General features: G+C 36.2%; 1 protein-coding gene and 1 long non-coding RNA gene across 2 annotated transcripts in view; both read right to left on the bottom strand.

The window, feature by feature from the left end:
* Nucleotides 1-516: 516 nt before the first annotated feature.
* LOC110461959 lies at nt 517-2,796 on the bottom strand. Its single transcript, XR_002464208.1, has 3 exons — nt 2,618-2,796; nt 1,541-1,666; nt 517-1,036 (listed from the first exon to the last, which is right to left on the bottom strand). It is a non-coding gene; the product is annotated as an uncharacterized LOC110461959 (long non-coding RNA).
* Nucleotides 2,797-4,249: 1,453 nt separating this feature from the next.
* The window catches only part of LOC110461967 (basement membrane-specific heparan sulfate proteoglycan core protein-like), an 80,601-nt gene continuing 62,711 nt past the window's right edge, over nt 4,250-22,139 (bottom strand). The window contains exons 6-7 of the mRNA XM_021515718.1: nt 20,132-20,428; nt 4,250-5,635 (exon numbers count right to left, since the gene is read on the bottom strand). Coding sequence (XP_021371393.1) covers nt 5,250-5,635; nt 20,132-20,428 — 683 coding nt within the window. The 3' untranslated portion in view covers nt 4,250-5,249. The remainder of the gene's footprint in view (nt 5,636-20,131; nt 20,429-22,139) is intronic.

The raw sequence follows: 22,139 nt of genomic DNA on the forward strand, positions 1-22,139 counted from the left end.
TTAGGTCAAAAACCTTCATTTGAACAAAGTTGTCAATCTGTCATCAAGTAGGCAAACTACTTCAACCATAAACGTCTCAATAAATAGGCTTCTTCAACGTATTTGACATATGACCGACATATGACCTTTTTGATCTTGAAGGGATATTCATTTGATAGGTCATCAATTGCAATAAGTAAAAAAAAATGTTTTTACACTAAAACTCTATATTATATCATGCGAAAAGTCAAATAGAATGACAAGATGCCTCCTAATTAAACAGAAGTCGTACAGTTGTTGAAAGATATTAACACATTTTATCCCCATGGCTTTAAAAGAATGTACGGCAATTTATTTTATCAAATGTGATTTGACCTTAATATCAGCATGATAAATACGAACTATCATGATCCTAAGTGACCGGGTTGGGAGATTAAACGTTTTAATTTATGAATCCATGTGGTTATATAAACAGTAAAAGGCAACAATCATAATACACATCGCATATGTTTATATGAAATTTGACAATACATTTTTCCGGACTATACGACTTCGTATGTTAGCAACAAAGGCCAGGAATCTATAATAATAACGCAGAAAGTATATTGACAATTACACTAAGTTAGAGAAGATTTGAAAGGTTCATTACAAAACTGATGATTGCTGTCAAATACATACACATTCGTATTCTGGATGTTCAGGTAAACACAATACAATAAAATAAAACATAACCTAGCCGACACGTAACAAATCAACATTTTACTAAAATGCTACTTCCCAAAACAGGTCTTCATGTGTAGTTTTTGATTTATAATGATGTTAGTTCAATATCCTAAAATAAAAGGGGAAATCATTCAATATATCCCTCTGGAACATGCATACGTTAAACCTTTCGTGTAGAATCTACTGGCGAACTGTTTGTATTGTACAAGAGATTCGTCCATTGATACTCTGTTCTATATAAATAAGGGTTGGAACATGTTGCGCCAGTTTTAACACTTGCTTCAATAGCAAACAGTATATTGTAGGTCCAAGTCTTTCCCGGTCGAAGCATTTTCTGAAATTAAACATCATATCAATTACTTCAAAAGTTGACATGCCTGAACGGTAAAGTTTTATAATTGTTATTATCCCTTGCAAATTGAACGTGTGAACACATTTGACGTCTGTCGTTTAAATATTCCAATGTGATAAATAGTGTATCTTATCTCTTTTGAAATAGAAACTAATAAATATAAGTATGCCCGTTTGTTTAACATATGGTATCAACATTTTACTGTGTACACTTCATACACTAACAATATACGTCCAAACGTTTGAATCACTCAGTCATGATTTGGTAAGTTTTTTTATTTGTCTTTTACGTTCTTAAGGATGGGCAAGGTTTTGGTGATGGAGGAAAACCACTGAACACGCGACCCAGTTGTGGATGGCTAGTGTTAGCAGAGTGTCAAATGCCTAAATCAATCGGCAAAAAAAATAAAAAAATATAAACATCAATGAAAAAACATATTATTACCCTGAAACTGAGGAATGTCCTTAAGTATGCTATATTACTTACCAAAGACATTAGATATAGGGTTGTTTTGGAAAGGACAAGCGGGTCCCAGGACATCAGTGTGGTCATGACTCGGGACAGATTTGATTGCCGTCAGAGTCTTATTTTATACCGACACGTCAAACAAATCTGAAACAATACAAGTGACAAAATGTTTTAGGCGAGATTAGACGGTAATCTATATTAACCGTTATGCGTTGATCCTCAATGCACTTCTCATTGTTGTTATTTATCCCGAGTCCTGTTTTTTTTTCTTTTTGCGTTTCAACTGTATTAATTTTGAGTTCGGTGTATGTGTTCCCGTCGTGTTTGATATATAAAAATCAAATCATGTTTCTCAAAAATATGAACCTTGTGTCTACTTGATATTTTCATATTCTTAACATGTTAAAAAGAAATAGAGAAATCACTTTCGGACTTGGTAACAAAATATATATTGGTCCTGGTACGTACAATTTATCAAACAAATATCGATAAAGAAATCAACATTAAACAGCGACCTAGTGTTGGGTCAGGTATAATGTATCAGGCCTTGGGATTGCATCTATTACTCTTAGAAACATGTAGTGTCATCATACATCTGATCCTTTCTTGTGATTGAGGCAAAAACGTATTAAAAATCGTAAATTGTAGAGCAAATAATACTCAGAGTAGACTAAAGGGTAGAAGATAATGAATAGAGATAATGAATGAACCTGTATCGTAAGTGACGATGACCATAACTTAACGCTGAGAGCGCCGTGATTACATAAAATATCGCTGAGAGACCTGTGTCCACATAAATCATGCCCGAGAGCCCGGTGTCCACATAATTTTCGCTGAGAGCCCCGTTTTATATATCTTATCGTTTAGAGCCCCGTATCTACATAAAATATCGCTGAGAGCCTCGTGTCTACATTAAATATCACTGAGGGCCCCTGTCTACATAAATCATCACTGAGAGCCCCGTGTCAACATAAGTAATTGGTGTCTGGACAAAGCATGATTTCATATGTAAATACTAAACTGTTTATCCTTTGTCAATATAGACTTTGATGATGAGTGCATAAAATATGCCAATGGAATTTATGAAATACTTACTTCGCTGCTTGTGACCAATAAAAGACATTCCATTTAGATGTTGTGGACTATGCATGTCTTCCATACCAATATTTCTGTATAGACAAAACAAGAAAGAGCAAAACATTTGCTAAATTGATAATTAATATTTTGAAGTTAATACAAGAGGCCCAATGGGCCTGCATCGCTCGTCTGGTATTAATCTCACATTTGTAATCTTAGATTTCATAAGAACCTATTAAAAGATTTAAACATATGACGCCTGTGACCTTGATTGTCGAACAAGGACATTAGGTTGAAAGTGGATCAAGGTCATTCATTTGAACTTACTTGGTAATTATTATGTTATTGAGAAGAAGTCGCTTGAAGACTTTACGACATTTGACCCCTGTGACCTTGAAAGTTGGTGAAGGTCATTCATTTGAACACACCTGGTAGACCTTCATCCCAGCATGATACAGGCCCAATATCAGTACCCTGGGCCTTTTGGTTATTGAGACGAAGACGTTTGAAGATTTTAAGACATTTGACCCCTGTCACCTTGAAAATTGGTCAAGGTCATTCATTATAACAAACTTGGTAGTCCTTCATCCCAGGATGATACAGGCCCAATATCAGTACCCTGGGCCTTTTGGTTATTGAGAAGAAGTCGTTTGAAAATTTTAAGACATTTGACCCCTGTGACCTTGAAAATTTGTCAAAGTCATTCATTTTAACAAACTTGGTAGCCCTTCATCCCAGCATGCTACAGGTTCAATATCAGTACCCTGGCCTGTTTGGTTATTGAGAAGAAGTTGTTTTAAGATTTTAAGACATCTGACCCCAGTGACCCTGAAAGTGGGTCAAAGTCATTCATTTTAACAAACTTGGTAGTAAAAAGTTGACGCCAGACAGACGGACGACCGACGGACGGACAACGGACGCCGCACCATGGCATACGCTCACTTGCCCTTCGGGCAGGTGAGCTAAAAACTATTAAAAGAATGTATATTTTTGCTCTTGGAAACGATAAACAAAACTTCTTGTAGTGTTTGTTTCTCTTTGCTATCAATCTTCATAGATACACCAATCTGAAAAAGAAATAATATATCATATGAATTTAAATATAATGGTATGCAACTAAGATATGTTAAATAAAACGATGTAACATTATTCGACTATTCTACGGATCTATATTCTAATAACGTATCAAAATAAAATATCTCAACAGATTCAAAATGCATACATAAAACAATATCGATATTTCATAATAAAATTAATGTCTTAAAAATATTTCTCAGATAAGAATAATCAGTGATATCCTGTTGTCAATGAAAACAAGATATATGTTCGGCAATTTTCTCCCTCGACAAACTCGACAATCACACAGCGTGACCAAAATTTGTTTGTTTGTTTGATCTTGTTTAACGTCCTATTAACAGCCAAGGTCATTTAAGGACGGCCTCCCCTGTGTGCAAGATGCATGCGTGTAGTGTATGTGTGTGTATTTTGGGAGGCTGCGATATGTTCGTGTTTGTCTCCTTGTGATAGCGCGGAACTGATGCCGACTTTATAGTGCTACCTCACTGAAACATACTGCCGAAGACACCCAGCAGGACGCCCCACCCGGTCACATTATACTGACAACGGGTGAACCAGTCGTCCCACTCCTAATTTGCTGAGCGTTAAGCAGGAGGAGAAACTACCATTTTTAAAGACTTTGGTATGTCTCGGCCAGGGGACAAATGTCACATGTCAAACTTATATCTGAATCTGAAATAGAGTTTAAGTTAAGGAATTTAAAAGTACAATGATGTAAAACAATGCAGCACTATTCAATATCACAATTATTACAAAACGTTAAAATCGTAAAATCTGCAAAAAAGAAATTAAGTGCATTTTAAAAGTATGACATATTGGACAATGAAACACATCGGGACAGACAATCATACCACAACAAAATATGATAGACAAACACAAACGATATAAACACTACTTCGACACCACAACATGTTCAGATTAAAATTGTATTTATATAATAATGAATAAAGAAATAACACTTAAAATGTATTGAAGTAATTTTCTTTGTAAGATATGTATTAAGTGTTTGTTTGTAAAACTAGCAATTCGCGATAGTGTGTGTGTGCGTTGGCCAATTGAACATCTATTTGGTCATACAAATTTTCGGGACTATACAGATGATTGGCTGAAAGTAAAACTGTGCGTTTGGGATGAAATGACAGTGAAACTAGAATTTTTTATAGGATTTGTAGCTATCTCTGGTTGTGAATTTAACATACGGAGCAGTCAAAGGGGAGATGTCTAGCATTTGAGGTACGTATGCATATTATGGATTTTTAATGAAAATCCACCAGTGAGATGGCCTTCGGTCACATAAACGTTTGCAGATGCTACAAATGCTACAAAAGAATTTAGTTAATACAGAACAATCATTTGTTAATAGTCTTCAAATCAGTTAATTCATTTATTTACTTAATTGATAAACCTCGTCGGTTTTCATTAAGAATCTGATTAAGAAAGAGAACCAAGTCTCAATGTGCACATGATATGCTTACTTGTATTACAGTATCATTGATCATTTTATAAATCCTCATGCAAATCTCAAGATCGACAAAAAAACTACAATGAGCAAGAAATACTAAATCAATGACAATTACATTTGTCCTTTTAACAGAATTATACATTGACATAGAATAATCTCGGACTCAAAAATGATGCTGATAAAAAGACAAAACTTACTTCCTGTGACTGTCAGTGTGGTTTGAGAACTCTGTCCAGTTCCTAAAGAGTTGGTGGCGAAACAGGTGTAGGTACCACTGTCACCAGTGTTAGCGTGGAGAACGGTCAGGGATGGAGAATTTACCGTAGAGCCGGAATAGTTGACTCCATCAATGGTGATGTTCTGTGTTATCCCATTTATATTGAGCTGCCAGAACACAGAGGTATGGGTGGGGTCGGCAGACACGGTACATCCAAGGGTGATGCTGTTTCCTGTAATGGTGCTGTAACCAGTTTGGGAAATGGTCACAGCTGGAACACCTGAAAATACAGAATTGCTGTTGTTTAAATTGAATATTTACCTGACACTTAATTTCCATTTTTTATAATGAAATCTTAAAACTTGTGTGCATGAATACCAAAAATCATTATTGTCAATTTTGTTTCATGATATTGCATATTCTGGATCCACATTAGTACCTTTGGCCCCCAATGTATCAACCATGTCATATGTGTTTATACCATTCATTGTCTTGATCTAAAAAAACAACGGTCATATGTCATATACAGCATACTCATGCTATACCCACACCAGCTGATGCATGTATATGATATTATATTATTTGACCAACAATGCAACAAATAAATGCCATATGATATAATATGCATACAATCCTTTGATCTAAAAAGAGGTCAAGAGTGCCTGTATCGCTCTCCTGTTTCTTTTGCTATATGAAAACGACATAAAGGTAACTTCAGACCAAATTTGGTAACTAGAACACAAGACATTTTAATATCTCTTAAACGGTTCTTGAGATATTGTTGAGATTGTTTGAAATTTGAGATTTTAATTTTAAAGCTTTTAACCCTAGTTGACCATTGACCCTCGACTTGCACCTAAAGTTGACCTTTTACCTCATTACTTTAATTAAGAAAAAAATTTGCAATGCTGGTCTTCATAATATACCCACGAAAATTAACTAAACACTTTTCAATTTTTGAAAGCCTCCGCATGCAACAAACAAATAAATATTTGACATGCTTAAACATTGTTATACCTGTGTTTATTCGTAGAAAGGAATTTTTGTTTGTCACATGCGAATGCTTTAATTTCTGCATGTTTACTGACCAAAACACCATATTTTGGCTATTTCTGCATAGCAACGCTGTTTCGTTGCTATGGTAGGGTATCTACGCATGCGCCATGGGAAAAGTCTACACCTAGAAAGATAGTCCCAATTAACCAATACGATGTTTATAACAGAAATTAACAAAAATAATCAAGTTCTTATGATGCCAGAAATGACCAATAACGCCCCAAGTCCTTTTTGTAAGCAAACTTTGTCTACCTCCATCCAAATGAGCTTAAACAGCCAAAATCATGAATCTGGGGCAAATCATTTCTTCAGAATAGATCTGAAGTTTTTGAAATATTTGACCTCTGTGACTTTGAATGTAAGCCAATAACTTTTTAATCGCATATTTAGTAAGGCTCCAACCCAGGAAGTTAACAGCCAAATATTGGAGTTTTAGGACTTTCATTTCTTCAGAAGGTATATTAATTTTGCCGAGAGGGCATGCATTGCTCACATTTGTATGTAGCAAAATATTATCATTAAAAGAAATATTGCAGTTATGACACCAGGCATACCGGTAACCGCACCTTGTACCTTCACACCAGGTTAGTAAAAAATGAAAGGTGTAGCCCCAACTTGCTACTGAGAGGTAAAGCTAAAAATAGCTTTAATATACTATTAATACAAGTATTTTACCATTATTGCATTAAAAAAATTAAGGTTAGTGATACAGGCCTTCTGGACCACTTATATATATATCCTAAACTTGTCCACACTGTTGGAATTACTTCTTTGTCCCATATTTATATATATCCTATATTTCTTGAACGAGAGAAGAAATAACGCTATAACTAAGATTTTAAGTTATATGACGGGTTTAAAGAAATAAGAGGACATGTGTAATAGTGTGATAGTATGTACTGTTCATCTGTTAAACGTGTCTGTGACAGTATGTACTGTACATGTGTAATACCAGTTTGTGATAGTATGTACTGTACATGTGTAATACCTGTCTGTGATAGTATGTACTGTACATGTGTAATACCTGTCTGTGATAGTATGTACTGTACATGTGTAATACCTATCTGTGATAGTATGTACTGTACGTGTGTAATACCTGTCTGTGATAGTATGTACTGTACATGTGTAATACCTGTCTGTGACAGTATGTTCTGTACTGTGTAATACCAGTCTGTGATAGTATGTACTGTACATGTGAAATACCTGTCTCTGAAAGTATGCACATGAGTAATAATATATGTCAGTAATAGTATATATGCATGTCCAATATCAGGCTATGATAGTATTTATACGTTTTATATCTGTCTGTATTAGTATATACATTTGTAATACATATATGATAGTATGTAGATGTGTTATAGAATCTGTTTGTTATAGTATACATGTGTAATACCTGTCCGTCATAGTATTACATGTTTTATACCTGTCTTTCATAGTGACTAGTGTGTACATATGTTATACTTGTCTGTGTAAGGATGAACATGTGTAATATGTGTGTGATATTATAGATATGTATAATACTTGTGTGTGCTATTATGTATGTGTATAATACCTGTGTATCATATCTGTATTAACTATCACACACAGGTATTGTACACATTCATACTACATGTATCACACACAGGTATTATATATATATGTGTGTGTAATACATGTGTGTGATAGTTAATACAGGTATAATACCTGACTTTGACAGTATAAGTCACATGTGTAATACATTGTATGTGAAATGTATATGGCTAATACTTAAACATATAAATATCCTGCCATGTTTACTCATTACTGATAAAGATTGTGATATGCTTCATGATCATCAAAATTTGATGCAGATGCATCCTAATTGTTAGTATAGCAGTGCTGTAGAGTTGATCTGTTATTGTGTTGTGGGAATGCCTTTATACAACTTTCAAGTACGATGTGCAATTTGACAAACATGTATTCACCATCAGTTTCATTTGGATTGAAGTTTACCTTGCACGTGTATCATAATAATTGTGTTTTTGACTCCTTGACATCTAATCAAGTGTCATCCTATCTAAGCTTTAACAGTGGCATTTCAAAATTTTCATTTGTTACAGATTTATAGCCATTATGGTTATTAGTCTTATTTAGAAGTGAGCATATTGCAATGTATTAATTTAATTGCATATATGTATGAACATGATTGTTCTGTCGGCTGTATATATGAAACCAGACTTGTAGTTATCGAAATTCTGTAGCTGTGAAGGCACTACCAACATTAGATGATCTTCATAATTATGCATTGCTCTGCAAACTTTATACAATTTATTTCTCATTAAGCTTAATATATTGTGATGCTTTTATTTTGCAGGCTGGTGAATAGACAACACAGAAGAAAGTCAATAATGTACACATGTGCTATCTAAAGTTATTATGATGTCATCATTTGATGATTCAATCTTCATTGTAAATGTAGCAAACCTTTTGTACCAATTGATTATGTGACGTTAATTAAAAACCTATTGAAACAAAGTGATAACTTTTCTCCATCGTAGCGCATCGTTCATAAACTTATATTTTATTTAATTCTTCTTGGGAAGCAGTGAATGGATTTCTTCAAATTTGGTAAGAATCATTCTTGGTGGAAGATATGATCAAACTCCGAGAGCCCAAAATGAGAAAATTGGCCAGATTTAGATTTCAAAACGCCTTTTCCGCAGACTTGAATGTACCAGAATTAAAAGTATTTCATGAATGAAAGGGTCATTTGAAGATTTATCTCAATTGTAAATGTATTTACTCCTGGTCATCAGTTCTCCCTGGGGGAAGGGTTAAAGTTTTCTTTACTTTATATAGGGAAATAACACATTTGGTATATTTTGTCCATTATTCAGCAGGAAATAATTCAAACTAGGTTGAAAAACTTATGATGAGATGGCAATTAGATGTTAAAAGAAAATAGGATCCTGCCTCTCTCCTAAAGCTGGAGGTGTCGGCCCAAAAATGGAAAATTGACTAAAATTGCAAAAGTCTTTTGGGTCTTAGGCCAGACAAAATATATGTGTGTTTACTGAACATGTTATAGTCCAATGAGTCTGTATCGCTCACCTGGTATTAATCTCACACTTGTAATCTTAAAAGTGATCTAAAATTTAGCTACAGGCGAAATATCAGTATTTATGACTGTAAGTCATTCAAAAGAACCCTTTAAAAGATTTTAAAACATTTGACTCCTGTGACCACGAAAGTCGAACAAGGTAATTACGTTAAACATCTTTATAGTCCTTCATCTCTGCATGCAACCTGCCAAATATCACCACCCTAGACCTTTTTCTTTAATGAGATTTAGTAATTTGTATGGTATACATATCTGACCAAATGTGATCTTGAAAGTGGGTCAAGGTCATTTCAATGACTTGATAGCGCTTCATCCAAGCATGCAACTGCCCAACTATCAACATTCTGGGCCTCATGGTTATTCAGAAGAAGTCGTTTCAAGAATTCAAAAACACATTTGACTCCATTTATTTGAACAAACTTGGAAGCTCTTCATCTTAGCACACTACTAGCCAGATATCATCACCCTGGGCCTTTTGGTTATTCAGAAGAAGTCGTTTAAAGATTTTAAACATATTTGACCCCTGTGACTTTGAATAAAGACCAAGGTCATTCATTTCAATAAGCTTGGTAGCCATTCAACCCATCATATTACGGGCTAAATATCATCATCCTGGGCCTATTGGTTATTAAGTAGAAGTCGTTTAAAGATTTTAAGCATATTTAACCCCTGTAACCTTGAATATAAATCAAGGAAATACATTTTAACAAACTTGGAAGCCCTTCATCCTGGCATGCTACTGGTTGGATATCAATATTCTGGTCCTTTTAATTCAGCAGAAGTCGTTTAAAGATTTTAAACATATTTGACCCTTGTGACCTTAAATATAATTCAAAATCATTTTGTGAACAAACTTGGTAGCCATTTATCCTAGCATGCTATTGGTCAAATATAACCACCCTGGGCATTTTGGTTATTCAAAAGAAGTCATTTAAAGATTTGAAACATATTTGACCCCTGTCATTTTTTTGAAAAGCTTGATAGACCTTCACCCTAGTATGTTTCTGGCCAAATCATCCTGGATCTTATTATGGTTATTCAGAGGAAGTTGTTTAACTTGGTAGCCCTCCATCCCAGTTTGCTTCTGGCAAAATATCATCACCCTAGGCGTTTTGGTCTAAAAGGAGAAGTTGTTTAAATTAAAATTAAGACAAACTTGGTAGTCCTTTATCCAAGCATGTTTATGGCCAAATATCATCACCCTTGGCCTTTTGCTTTTAAAGGTTTTAAATATATTTGACCCCTGTGACCTTGAATATATATCAAGGTCATTCGTTTGAACAAACTTGGTAGATCTTTATTCCAGCATGTTACTGGCCAAATATCATTATCTTAGGCTTCTTGGTTATTCAGAAGAAGTTGTTTAAATGTTTTAAACATATTTGACCCCTGTGACCTTGAATATAAGTAAAGGTAATTCATTTTAACAAAACTGGTAGCCCTTTTTCCTAGCATGTTACTAGCCAAATACCATTATCCTAGACCTCTTAGTTATTCAGAAGAAGTTGTTTAAAATATTTTTTAAGACAATTGACCCTTGTGACCTTGAAAATGGATGAAGGTCATTCGTTTGAACAAACTTTGTAGCCCTTCATCCCAGCATGCTACTGGCCAAATATCATCACTCTAGGCCTCTTGGTTATTAAGAAGTTGTTTAAAGTAAAATATTGACGCCGGACGACGGCATAAGCTCACCTGCTGAGCTAAAAATGTGCCAAATCATACTTCGAAAATGAGTTATAAAGGTGGCATGGGTGGCTATAATCAGCAAACAAAGTTTTGAAATTTGGGTCAGGTTCAAAATATCTTCCTACATTTTGTTCCTTAATCACATGTATGAATGACCTTTAACCTAAACACACAGTAACATACAAAGATTCCCGATGACGGTCTTCAAGCTACGGAGATTATTATAATTTATTTCCTTTTTATTCCAATTCCCAAATGGTTGCTTATAAAGCGAACTAATATTACATTCATTATTACAAAAATAAGAAAACAAATAAAAGTAAGCTTCATCCACTGTCGTCCATTGTACATGATTGTTTTAATAATGCCATAACTATCAAAGTCAATGCCCACTTATTCACTTACTTCCAGAAACAGTTAACTGTGTTGAATCACTTCCAGTTCCAGCAGAGTTAGAAGCAAAGCAGGTGTAAGTTCCAGAATCTGTGGTAGAAGCTGTGATGATGTTCAGAGATGGAGAGCCTGTGGTAGCGCCAGAGAAATTAACACCATCAATACTGATTGTTGAGGTTTGACCATTGATGGAACGCTGCCAGAAGACATTTGTGATTGCTGTAGTTGATGATACAGAACATGGAATGTTGTAGGTAGTTCCGTCATTGGTGGTATAGGAAGTTAGGTGGATATCAACGGATGGGACAGTTGTAATTAAAGACAACATGAGTGATTATATGATACCAATAAATAGGATGTTTGAGGCTCACAATACAGACTCAATTTTAACAATTTCAAAGTTAGGAACCAGTGACCAAGTTTTCAAGGGTAGGGCAAGACCTTTTGTCATTTTGGAAGCAATATGTATTCATACTCAGCAATATAAAGTGTTATTATGACATGGAAATCCATTTCCAAAACATGGACTAATTCCTTTCACTCTATCCCTTAGTCCTTAGTCAGACTATTCATTTGTACAATTTTGAATCACAACTACATTTACATTTCAAACGAATATGGTACATATATATCTGTTAATTCAAAAGAAGAATTGAATTAAACCAATATAGCCGAATTAGATTGGTGTTAGCACCTCCATCTGTATAATCTGAATCCTCACTGAGTGACAATGTTTCCAATCAAAAATGTAATCATCTATGCTGAAAAGTTCTAGAGGAGAAGTTGTTTTAAGCAAAATGGCAAAATTACCCATTTTTGACCCCACACTTCAGCCTCAAAGGAAATCAACCCCTTCATTTGTACATTTGAATCCCAATCTCAAAGAATGACTCCAGTCAAATTTAGTGACATTTCATTAAACACTCCTAAAGGACTTGTTTAAAGAAATTGTTGACCGACAACGGACAGAAAACAGCAGATTGACAGGGAACAGACAGAAAACAGCAGATTGACAGGCAACAGGCACTTCCTCAGTCCTTCAGAACAGGTAAGCTTAAAAAAGATTGTAAGGCTTCATTCACTGTCATCAAATTACATGATTGTTTTAGTAATGCCATAACAATCAAAGTCAATGCCCCACTTATTCACCTACTTCCAGAAACAGTTTAACAAATTAAAGGCAGTGGATACATTTTGATCTTCCAAACATCTTAAGAGAAGACATCGACAAGTCTCAACTCTTAAAACACCTAACAGGGCTCACCCTGCACCTAAAACATTATGCACATTGGCCTTAACGGTCACCTGAGTTATGTACAAACTGGTGTTATATATGTTGCCAAATGAAAAAGAAATCATTTTGTAACAAATCTGAAGCCTCCATGTTGTTGGTATGGCAGCGAAACCTATGCGGTTGAATTCACAGTCAGTCCCCTTATACCCCTATGTACCAATTTTTATCAAAATCGAATAATATCTATGTCATAGTCGCAAAGATGCATCAGAAAATGATCGCAATGCCTTTATATACGTACATACTAAATTTGAGGGAAATCGAATAATTTCTAAATTGCGACCAATTAGAAGCCTCTGTGTGGTTGCTATGGCAACGAAGGAATGCGATTGAATTTGCAGTCCTTTAATACCCCTATATATCGATTGTCATCATAATCAAACACTATCTAAATTTCGACCAATCAGAATCCTACATGTGGTTGATATGGCAACATTACCTATGCGATTTCATTCGCAGTCCCCTAATACCCCTGTAAACCAATTTTCACAAAAATCGAACTATATCTAAGTTTCTACCAATCAGAAGCCAGTATATGGTGGCCATTTTGTCAAATTAGAAAACAAATGTCGCAGTTGAGTTTGCAATGCCATATTACAAATACATACTAAATTTGAACGAAATCGAACAACCGAGTTTCGACCAATCAGTAACCAGTATATGGCAGCCATTTTGTCTAATTAGAAAACGGATGCCATGGTTGAGTTCGCAGTACCATCATACACCTTCATGCCAAATTTGGAATGCATTGGAAAATATCTATAAAACATGTAAAATAAGATAGGTGACATTGACTATCTTTAGCGAACACCTTTAGAAATTTTAAATTCCCAAAAGTTCCAAAAATTCATGGTGGCCATCTTGGATGGTAAACTGAAAAACAAAAAAGTGTTTACACATCTAGAGGCTATCAGTAACAAAGTTTGGTGAAGATCTGACTTATAGTTTCTGAGAAAAGTGTCAGAAACCTTTACGGCGGAAAACGGAAGAAAGAAGAACTAGAATTGCAATTGCGAGCAATAGCGGAAGTCACCCTCCCCTGCTAAGTATGCAGCCGTATAGATTTTTTACAAAACGAACACTGCAGTTGTGATCGTAGTGCCTTACTACACCTACATACCAATTTTCATTAAAAATTAGACGAAATATTAATTTCGACCAATTAGAGGCCAGGAAATGGCAGCCATTTTGTCAAAATGTGAAAGCGAGGTCACGAAAGTGCCCGGTGTTCCATGATATACCTACATACCAAATTTAATGAAAATTTGACCAATCAGAAGCGTGCATTTGGACGCCAATTTGTCAATTATTTTTCTGTCGAAAACGAGCGCTGTGATGTTATAATCCCTTTCACCGAGTTTCATTATGTTCGATCAAATAGAAAGAATGTTATTACTGGTGATAATATTTCGCGTAGAATTTTTGACCAATTAAAGACCAGGAAATGGCAGCCATTTTGGTTTTTCACAAAACAAACACTGCAGTTTTCTTCGTTGTGCCATACTACACCAACACACCAAATTTCATTGAAATTGGACGGTATTTAAATTTCGACCAATCAGAAGCCTGCATTTGGCCGCCATTTTGAATCCAAAGTGAAATATTTTTTGTCTAAAACGATTAAGCCAAATAACCCTTTTTGGCCCCACCCCTCAGCCCCCTGGGGGGTAGGCCCCACCAGTGTACAATTTTGAATCCTTGCCTTCCATGAATGCTTTTGATCAAATATGATTGATATCCAGTTCATAGTTCTACAGAAGAAGTCGTTTGTAGCAATATACCCAAATTGCCCCCTTTTTGCTCCGCCCCTCAGCACCATGGGGGGTCAGCACCACCATTTGTACAATTTTGAATCCCCACCACCAAGGTATGCTTCCAGTCGAATATGGTTGATATCCATCATTCAGTTCCAGAGAAGTCGCTTAAAGCAATATAGCCAAATAACCCTTTTTGGCCCCGTTCCTCAGCCCCCTGGGTGGTCAGCCCCGCCAGTTGTACAATTTTGAATCCCTGCCTCCCATGAATGCTTTTGATCAAATATGATTGATATCCAGTGCATAGTTTTACAGAAGAAGTCGTTTGTAGCAATATAGCCAAAATGACCCCTTTTGGCCCTGCCCCTCAGCACCATGGGGGGTCAGCCCCACCATTTGTACAATTTTAAATCCCCACCACTTAGGGATACTTCCAGTACAATATGGTTGATACCCATCACTTAGTTCCAGAGAAGAAGTTGCTTAAGGCAATATAGCTAAATAGCCCTTTTTGGCCCCATTCCTCAGCCCCTGGGTAGTCAGCCCCACCAGTTGTACAATTTTGAATCCCTGCCTCCCATGAATGCTTTTGATCAAATATGATTGATATCCAGTGCATAGTTATCCAGAAGAAGTCGTTTGTAGCAATATAGCCAAAATGACCCCTTTTGGCCCTGCCCATCAGCACCATGGGGGGTCAGCCACACCATTTGTACAATTTTGAATCCCCACCACCTAGGGATACTTCCAGTACAATATGGTTGATATCCATCACTTGGTTCCAGAGAAGAAGTTGCTTAAAGCAATAAAGCCAAATTGCCCCCTTTTGGCCCCGCTTCTCAGCCCCCTGGGGGGGTCAGCCTCACGATTTGTACAATTTTGAATCCCCACCACCTAGGGATGCTGCCAGCAATACAGCCCCCTTTAGCCAAACTTTTTGTTCAATTTTGAATCCCCACCACCTAGGGATGCTTCCAGTCAAGTTTAGTCAAATTCCAATCAGTGGTTAAGAAGAAGAAGTCGTTTAGATGATGGACGGACGACAGACGCCAAAATATGGCATAAGCTCACCATGGTCCTTCGGACCAGGTGAGCTAATAATAAGTAAGAAACAGAACAATAACAACAAATCACCCGACTTTGTTCGGGGTGACTAAATAATAATAATTATAATAAGCAAGAAACGGAACAATAACAACAAGTCACCCGACTTCGTTCGGGGTGACTTAATAATAATAACAAGAGTACCGCGGGGCGGAACAATATACGCCCGTCGAATGCCATATAGTATTATATACTTTCTTACATTGAAATAAGATCTGCATCATTCAAACAGTGGTTAGCCGACATGCTAGCAAAATGTAGGAGAAACTCTCAGGATAAAACTAGATCACTGACAGGTCAGTAAGGGCCCCGTCTTGTGGCAATATATCCCCCATAATCATCAAGAAGCAATCTGCCCATATAGCTGAGCTTGACGTTTGACATTAGGACTTCAAAAAGAATCGCAAGGAAGCAAAATATACATTTTACATGTACTATGATGTGAGTCTTGTTTCCTTCCACCTCCATATTTGCTGGGCTAACAGAAATGTAAATACCGGTGCAATACTCATTTGTTAGCTTTGATTTGTTTTATTTCACCTTATATACCTCCTACATCAAGAGCCAGAGATCCACTTTGTCTTTGACCTTTGGACCCAAATGACCTTGACCATTAACCTAGTGACCCTGAACTTTTGTCAGTTGACTTATTCTTTAATTCCGACCAACTTTGCTTCTTGATATCATAACAAAATGTTCATCAGTGAAAAATACAAAACTTGACCTTGACCCTTTGGACCCCGTAACCTGGACCTAAGGTCAGTTGACTCTGTGTTAAGTCCTGAACAACATTGCTTCATAATGTCATAACAAAATGTTCATCAGGGAAAAGCTACAAAATTTGACCTTGACCCCTGACCCGATGACCTTGACCTTTGGTCAGTTGACTCCTTGTTTAATTCTGATCAACTTTGTTTCATAATGTCATGACAAAATGTTCATCAGTGAAAAGATGCAAATTTGACCTTGACCTTTGAATTTAATGACCTTGACCTTTGACCTCGATTTTTTACCTCAGTGTGTCTCTTTGTTTAATTCCGAACAACTTTGCTTCATAATGTCTTAGCGAAATGTTCACCAGTGAAAAGCTAAAAAAAATGACCTTGACCCCTGACCCTAATAATCAAATACTGCAATGAACAAAAAGGGCAATTACTTTTGGAAAAATTGTCGCATCAAAATTCTTTTCAATGAAACACAACTTCATATCACAATTATAATGTATACCAAGTTTCAAAGAGATTCGTTGAAAAATGTAGCAGGAGATTCCTGGACAAAAATCAAATACTGAAATGAACAAAGGGCAATAACTTTTTAAAAAAATTGTCGAATCAAAAATCTTTTAAGGGAGACACAACTTCATATCATGATAATAATGTATACCAGGTTTCAAAGAGATCGATTGAAAAATGTAGGAGGAGATTGCCGGACGGACGGACGGACGGACAGGCAACGCCATACCATAATACTCCTGTCAAATTTGACGGGCATATAATAATAAGTAAAAAACGGAACAATAACAATAAGTCACCCGACTTCGTTCCTGGGCCCGGGCCAATACTGTCAAAGTATCAAACCGTCGTTACATAGTTATAATGGCTGTCAAGTTTGAATAATATCCAATTGAAAATGAACCAAAATACCCAAAAGTATCATTTTCCTATATAAAACTTCGCCCCCTCCCCAGGGGAAAACATGGAGTCTGGGGGTCATGAGATTCACAGTTTTGATAATAAAGCACATCAAGACCCTTCCATCTATGACGAGTATTAGTTTCCAGCTTATCTCAGTCTGGAGAAGTTGACTGTTGAAATTTCTAGCTATATGACCCAATTTGGACTCGGCACCTCAGCCCATGGCTTGTTTGAATGATTTCCAGTAGAAAATGAACAAAATTTACCCAAAAGTTGGATTTTCCTTCATAAACTATAGTAATTTTCAACCCCTCCCCAGGGGCAAACGTGAACCTTGAGGGTCATGAAATTCACAATTTTGATAAAGTACCTCAAGACCCTTTCACCTATGAAAAGTATTGGTTTCGGGCATATCTGGGTCTGGAGAAGAAGATTTTTAACATTTAAGACAATTTGACCCCTTTTTTGGGGGTGGGAACCATATAATATTTGACCAAGGAAGGTTCCTGCGAAATTTTATTGAAATCGGATCAGCGAATATAAGCCAAGGTCATTTATTTGAACAAACGTGGTAGCCCTTCATACCAGCATGTTACTGACTAAATATCATTACCCTAAGCCTCTTGGTTATTCAGAAGAAGTTGTTTAAAGATTTTAACATATTCGACCCCTGTGACCTTGAAAATGGATGAAGGTCATTTATTTGACCAAACTTGGTAGCCCTTTATCCCAGCTTGCTTCTGGCCAAATATCATCACCCTATGCCTTTTGGTTACTGAGAAGAAGTTGTTAAAATAAAAAGTTGACGCCGGACGGAGAGACGCCGGACGGACGACAGACGGACGCCGCACCATGCCATAAGCTCACTTGGCCCTTTGGGCCAGGTGAGCTAAATATACTGAACCCATAAATTAGTAGATGTGGTGTTTGAACAAGGTGATCAGATCAGCTTAGGCACTGACAAATGTACCTTGCGAGACCCCATGTGTGACTTGCTTATTAAATTATGTTTTCTCAATTTCAATGAGTCATCCAATTAACTTGACCCCACTGTCCATTAATGTAACACGAATTATAACACCTCTTGCCATCTGAAGCTTGCTAATTGTCTTTACCACCTTGAAAAAAGCATAAGCTCGCAGTTGTACAGTGGGCGCGGAAATGTGACGGCTCTGTTTAAATTTACACAATTGGTGTCGGCCACAATACACATGCAAGTGAACAGATCATTTTTTGGGACAAAGATACAGATTTTCCCCATTTTCTAAAACTAGGTAGTCAATTTAGTAGCCACATCAGTATTTTAAGTAGCTAATCAAAAATACAACAAGGCATCACAAGTGATACAAACCCCCTCGCATTTACACATAGAAACCTAAAAGGAGAATTTGTTCAAGGCATTGCCATACCAAAAACTTGTTTGAAGTTTCATGAAATTCCATTGAGGAATGAAGTCAATTATAAGAGCGATGACAATTTTTTTCTTAAAAATAGTCCAAAGTGACCTTTACCTTAAACGCAGTAATCTGAAAAACGAATTTGTTTAAGGTATTGTTATAACAAACACTTGTTTGAAGTTTTATGAAATTCCATTGAGGAATGAAGTCAATTATAAGAGCGATGACATTTTTTTTCTTAAAAATAGTAAAAGTGACCTTTACTTTAAATGCAGTAATCTGAAAATTTCGTGAAATTCCGTTGAGGAATGAAGTCTCTAGAGCGATGACAAAGTTTTTCTAAAAATAGTAACAGTGACCATTACCTTCACCGTAGAAACTCGAAACGCAAACTTGTTCAAGGTTTTGTCTTACTAACACTTGTGTGAAGTTTCATGAAATTCCGTTGAGGAATGAAGTCGCTAGAGCTATGACAAAGAGTGTAACATACATACGTACATACGGGCGGAATCTTATATCCCAACAAACTTTCGTTGTGAGGGGATAATAAGTGAATGTCTACCAACAGTGCGAGCCCTGCCCAACAAATGTGTTCTTTATGATTGTGCACTGTGGTTTACAGAATGCTTAACTCTTTTTTTGTACAGATTATTAAGCATTTTCCTTTGATGGATGTATTTCTATTCATTATGGCTTACAAGGTTTATTGGAAAAGTTGTATTCCACTTATGATAACTTTGTCAATTGTAAGGCATACTGGATGAAAGGAAGTGGCACTTCACCTTCGTCAATAGGACTACATTTTCATTCTCTCTTATTATATAGAAAGGTAAAAACAATATCATAGTTATTATCATATTGAAATCCAATACATCTGGGTTTGTATCCAGTGATGATTTTTTATATTTTTACAACCAGGAAAATATAACTGATAAATAGCAAGACAAGCAATAAATTTAAAGCCAGGTAAGACCATATTTTCACAGTTAAAAGGGCATGAATCTGTAAGCATGCCTTATGCTTTTTGAAACCAGTTTTAGACCCTTTCATTAGGTAAATGGTGATAAACCCATGTCGCATTTCCAGCTTAAGGTACACATACATTTTGTAGCATTCTCTCCAAGTATGTAGAATGTAATTCCATAAAATTAGAAATTCTCATGGTGTGGATTTTCTTTTTTTGCATTGAGAATAATTTGTCATTGTTGACCAATGATGGAGAGAAAACAGCAGATTGACAGGCAACAGACACACATCGATCCTTCAGCACAGGTTAGCTCAACAAAGATTGTAAGGCTTCATTCACCGTCATCAAATTACATGATTGTTTTAATAGTGCAATAACAATCAAAGTCAATGCCCACTTATTTACTTACCTCCAGAAACAGTTAGCTGTGTCGCGTCACTTCCAGTTCCAGCAGAATTGGTAGCAGAGCAGATGTATGTTCCAGAGTCTGAGATAGAAGCTGTGATTATGTTCAGGGATGGAGCGCCTGTGGTAGCTCCAGAGAAATTAACACCATCAATGGTGATTGTTGAGGTTTGACCATTGATGGTACGCTGCCAGAAGACATTTGTGACTGTTGTAGTTGATGATACAGAACATGGAATGGTGTAGGTAGTTCCTATAGTAGTGGTATAGGAGGCTAGTTGGATATTAACGGACGGGGCAGCTGTAATAAAAGAAAACATTATATAATACCAACAAGTAAGACGTCAGCTGATTTCAAAATATAGCCTCTTTTATATATATATATCATACCGTTTTTCTATACAGCTTTTGATTGTTATAAGTTACAAATCACCAAAACACAGTGTCAGTCATACAAGAACATGTGTTTAGAAGAGAACCTTCAGAACATCAAAATACATGTACTTCAAATAAAAGGCAGTTGATAAATTTTGTCTTCCAAACATTTTCTGAGAAGAAGGATTTCTCTATTGGGAGTCAACACCTAATGTGTGCGTTTCTTTTGATTGTGTAACGTGGTCTTCAGGATGCTCAACTTCTTCTTGTCCAGATTATTAACGTAATCCATCAGTTTTACTTGTTTTCCTGTTATAAAATGATATTTGTTACAGACTATTTAAATTTGGTAATAATTATCAAAACATAATTTTCCTAATTTGTGTGCCATGGGATGCGATATATGGATGTCATTTTTAGAACATTTTTCTGACTCCAAAATATTTTAGATAAATGTAATTTTCTGCTTTTACTGCTTGATTTCCCAAAATTTGTCAAAAATATTTCCTGGGGTTAGGCAGGTATACTACAAGTTTCATCAAGATATCTTCCGAGTTTATAAGTGAGGGCCTGGTAATGGTTATATTAGAAGTAGAAGAACAAATACTAAAACATTTTTTGTCTTCCTTTATATGACAAAGCAACTCATAGAGAGACAAGAAGATGTCAAGCCGTGATATCAATTGAGAGAGGTCAAGGTTTTAGACAAAGACGGAAACATCGTGCAGTGACAGAGACAAGAGGTATGTTTTAGGCTGACAACATACCACAACTAGAACTGTAAGCCAAAGACTAACTATTATCCTCGCTCCTCTATAAACTAGATATGTAAGCTAAAGGCTAACTATTACCCTCTCTCCTCTATAAACTAGAACTGTAAGCCAAAGGCTAACTATTACCCTCGCTCCTCTATAAACTAAAACTGTAAGGCAGAGGCTAACTATTACCCTCGCGCCTCTATAATCTAGATATGTAAGCTAAAGACTAACTATTACCCTCTCTCCTCTATAAACTAGAACAGTAAGCCAAAGGCTAACTATTACCCTCGCTCCTCTATAAACTAGAACTGTAAACCAAAGGCTAACTATTACCCTCGCGCCTCTATAAACTAGATATGTAAGCTAAAGGCTAACTATTACCCTCGCGCCTCTATAAACTAGAACTGTAAGCCAAAGGCTAACTATTACCCTCGTGCCTCTATAAACTAGATATGTAAGCTAATGGCTAACTATTACCCTTGCTCCTCTACAAACTAGAATTGTAAGCTAAAGGCCAACTATTACCCTCGCTCCTCTATAAACTAGAACTGTAAGCCAAAGGCTAACTATTACCCTCGCTCCTCTATAAACTAGAAATGTAAGCTAAAGGCTAACTATTACCCTGGCTCCTCTATAAACTAGAACTGTAAGCTAAAGGCTAACGTTTACCCTTGCTCCTCTATAAACTAGAAATGTAAGCTCAAGGCTAACTTTTACCATCGCTCCTCTATAAACTAGAAATGTAAGCTAAAGACTAACTATTACCCTGGCTCCTCGATAAACTAGAAATGTAAGCTAAAGGCTAACTTTTACCCTCGCTCTTCTATAAACTAGAACTGTAAGCTACAGGCTAACTTTTACCCTCGCTCCTCTATAAAC

This window comes from Mizuhopecten yessoensis, unplaced genomic scaffold (genome assembly GCF_002113885.1).
Source record: "Mizuhopecten yessoensis strain PY_sf001 unplaced genomic scaffold, ASM211388v2 scaffold10711, whole genome shotgun sequence".
NCBI classification, from domain to species: Eukaryota; Metazoa; Mollusca; class Bivalvia; order Pectinida; family Pectinidae; genus Mizuhopecten; species Mizuhopecten yessoensis.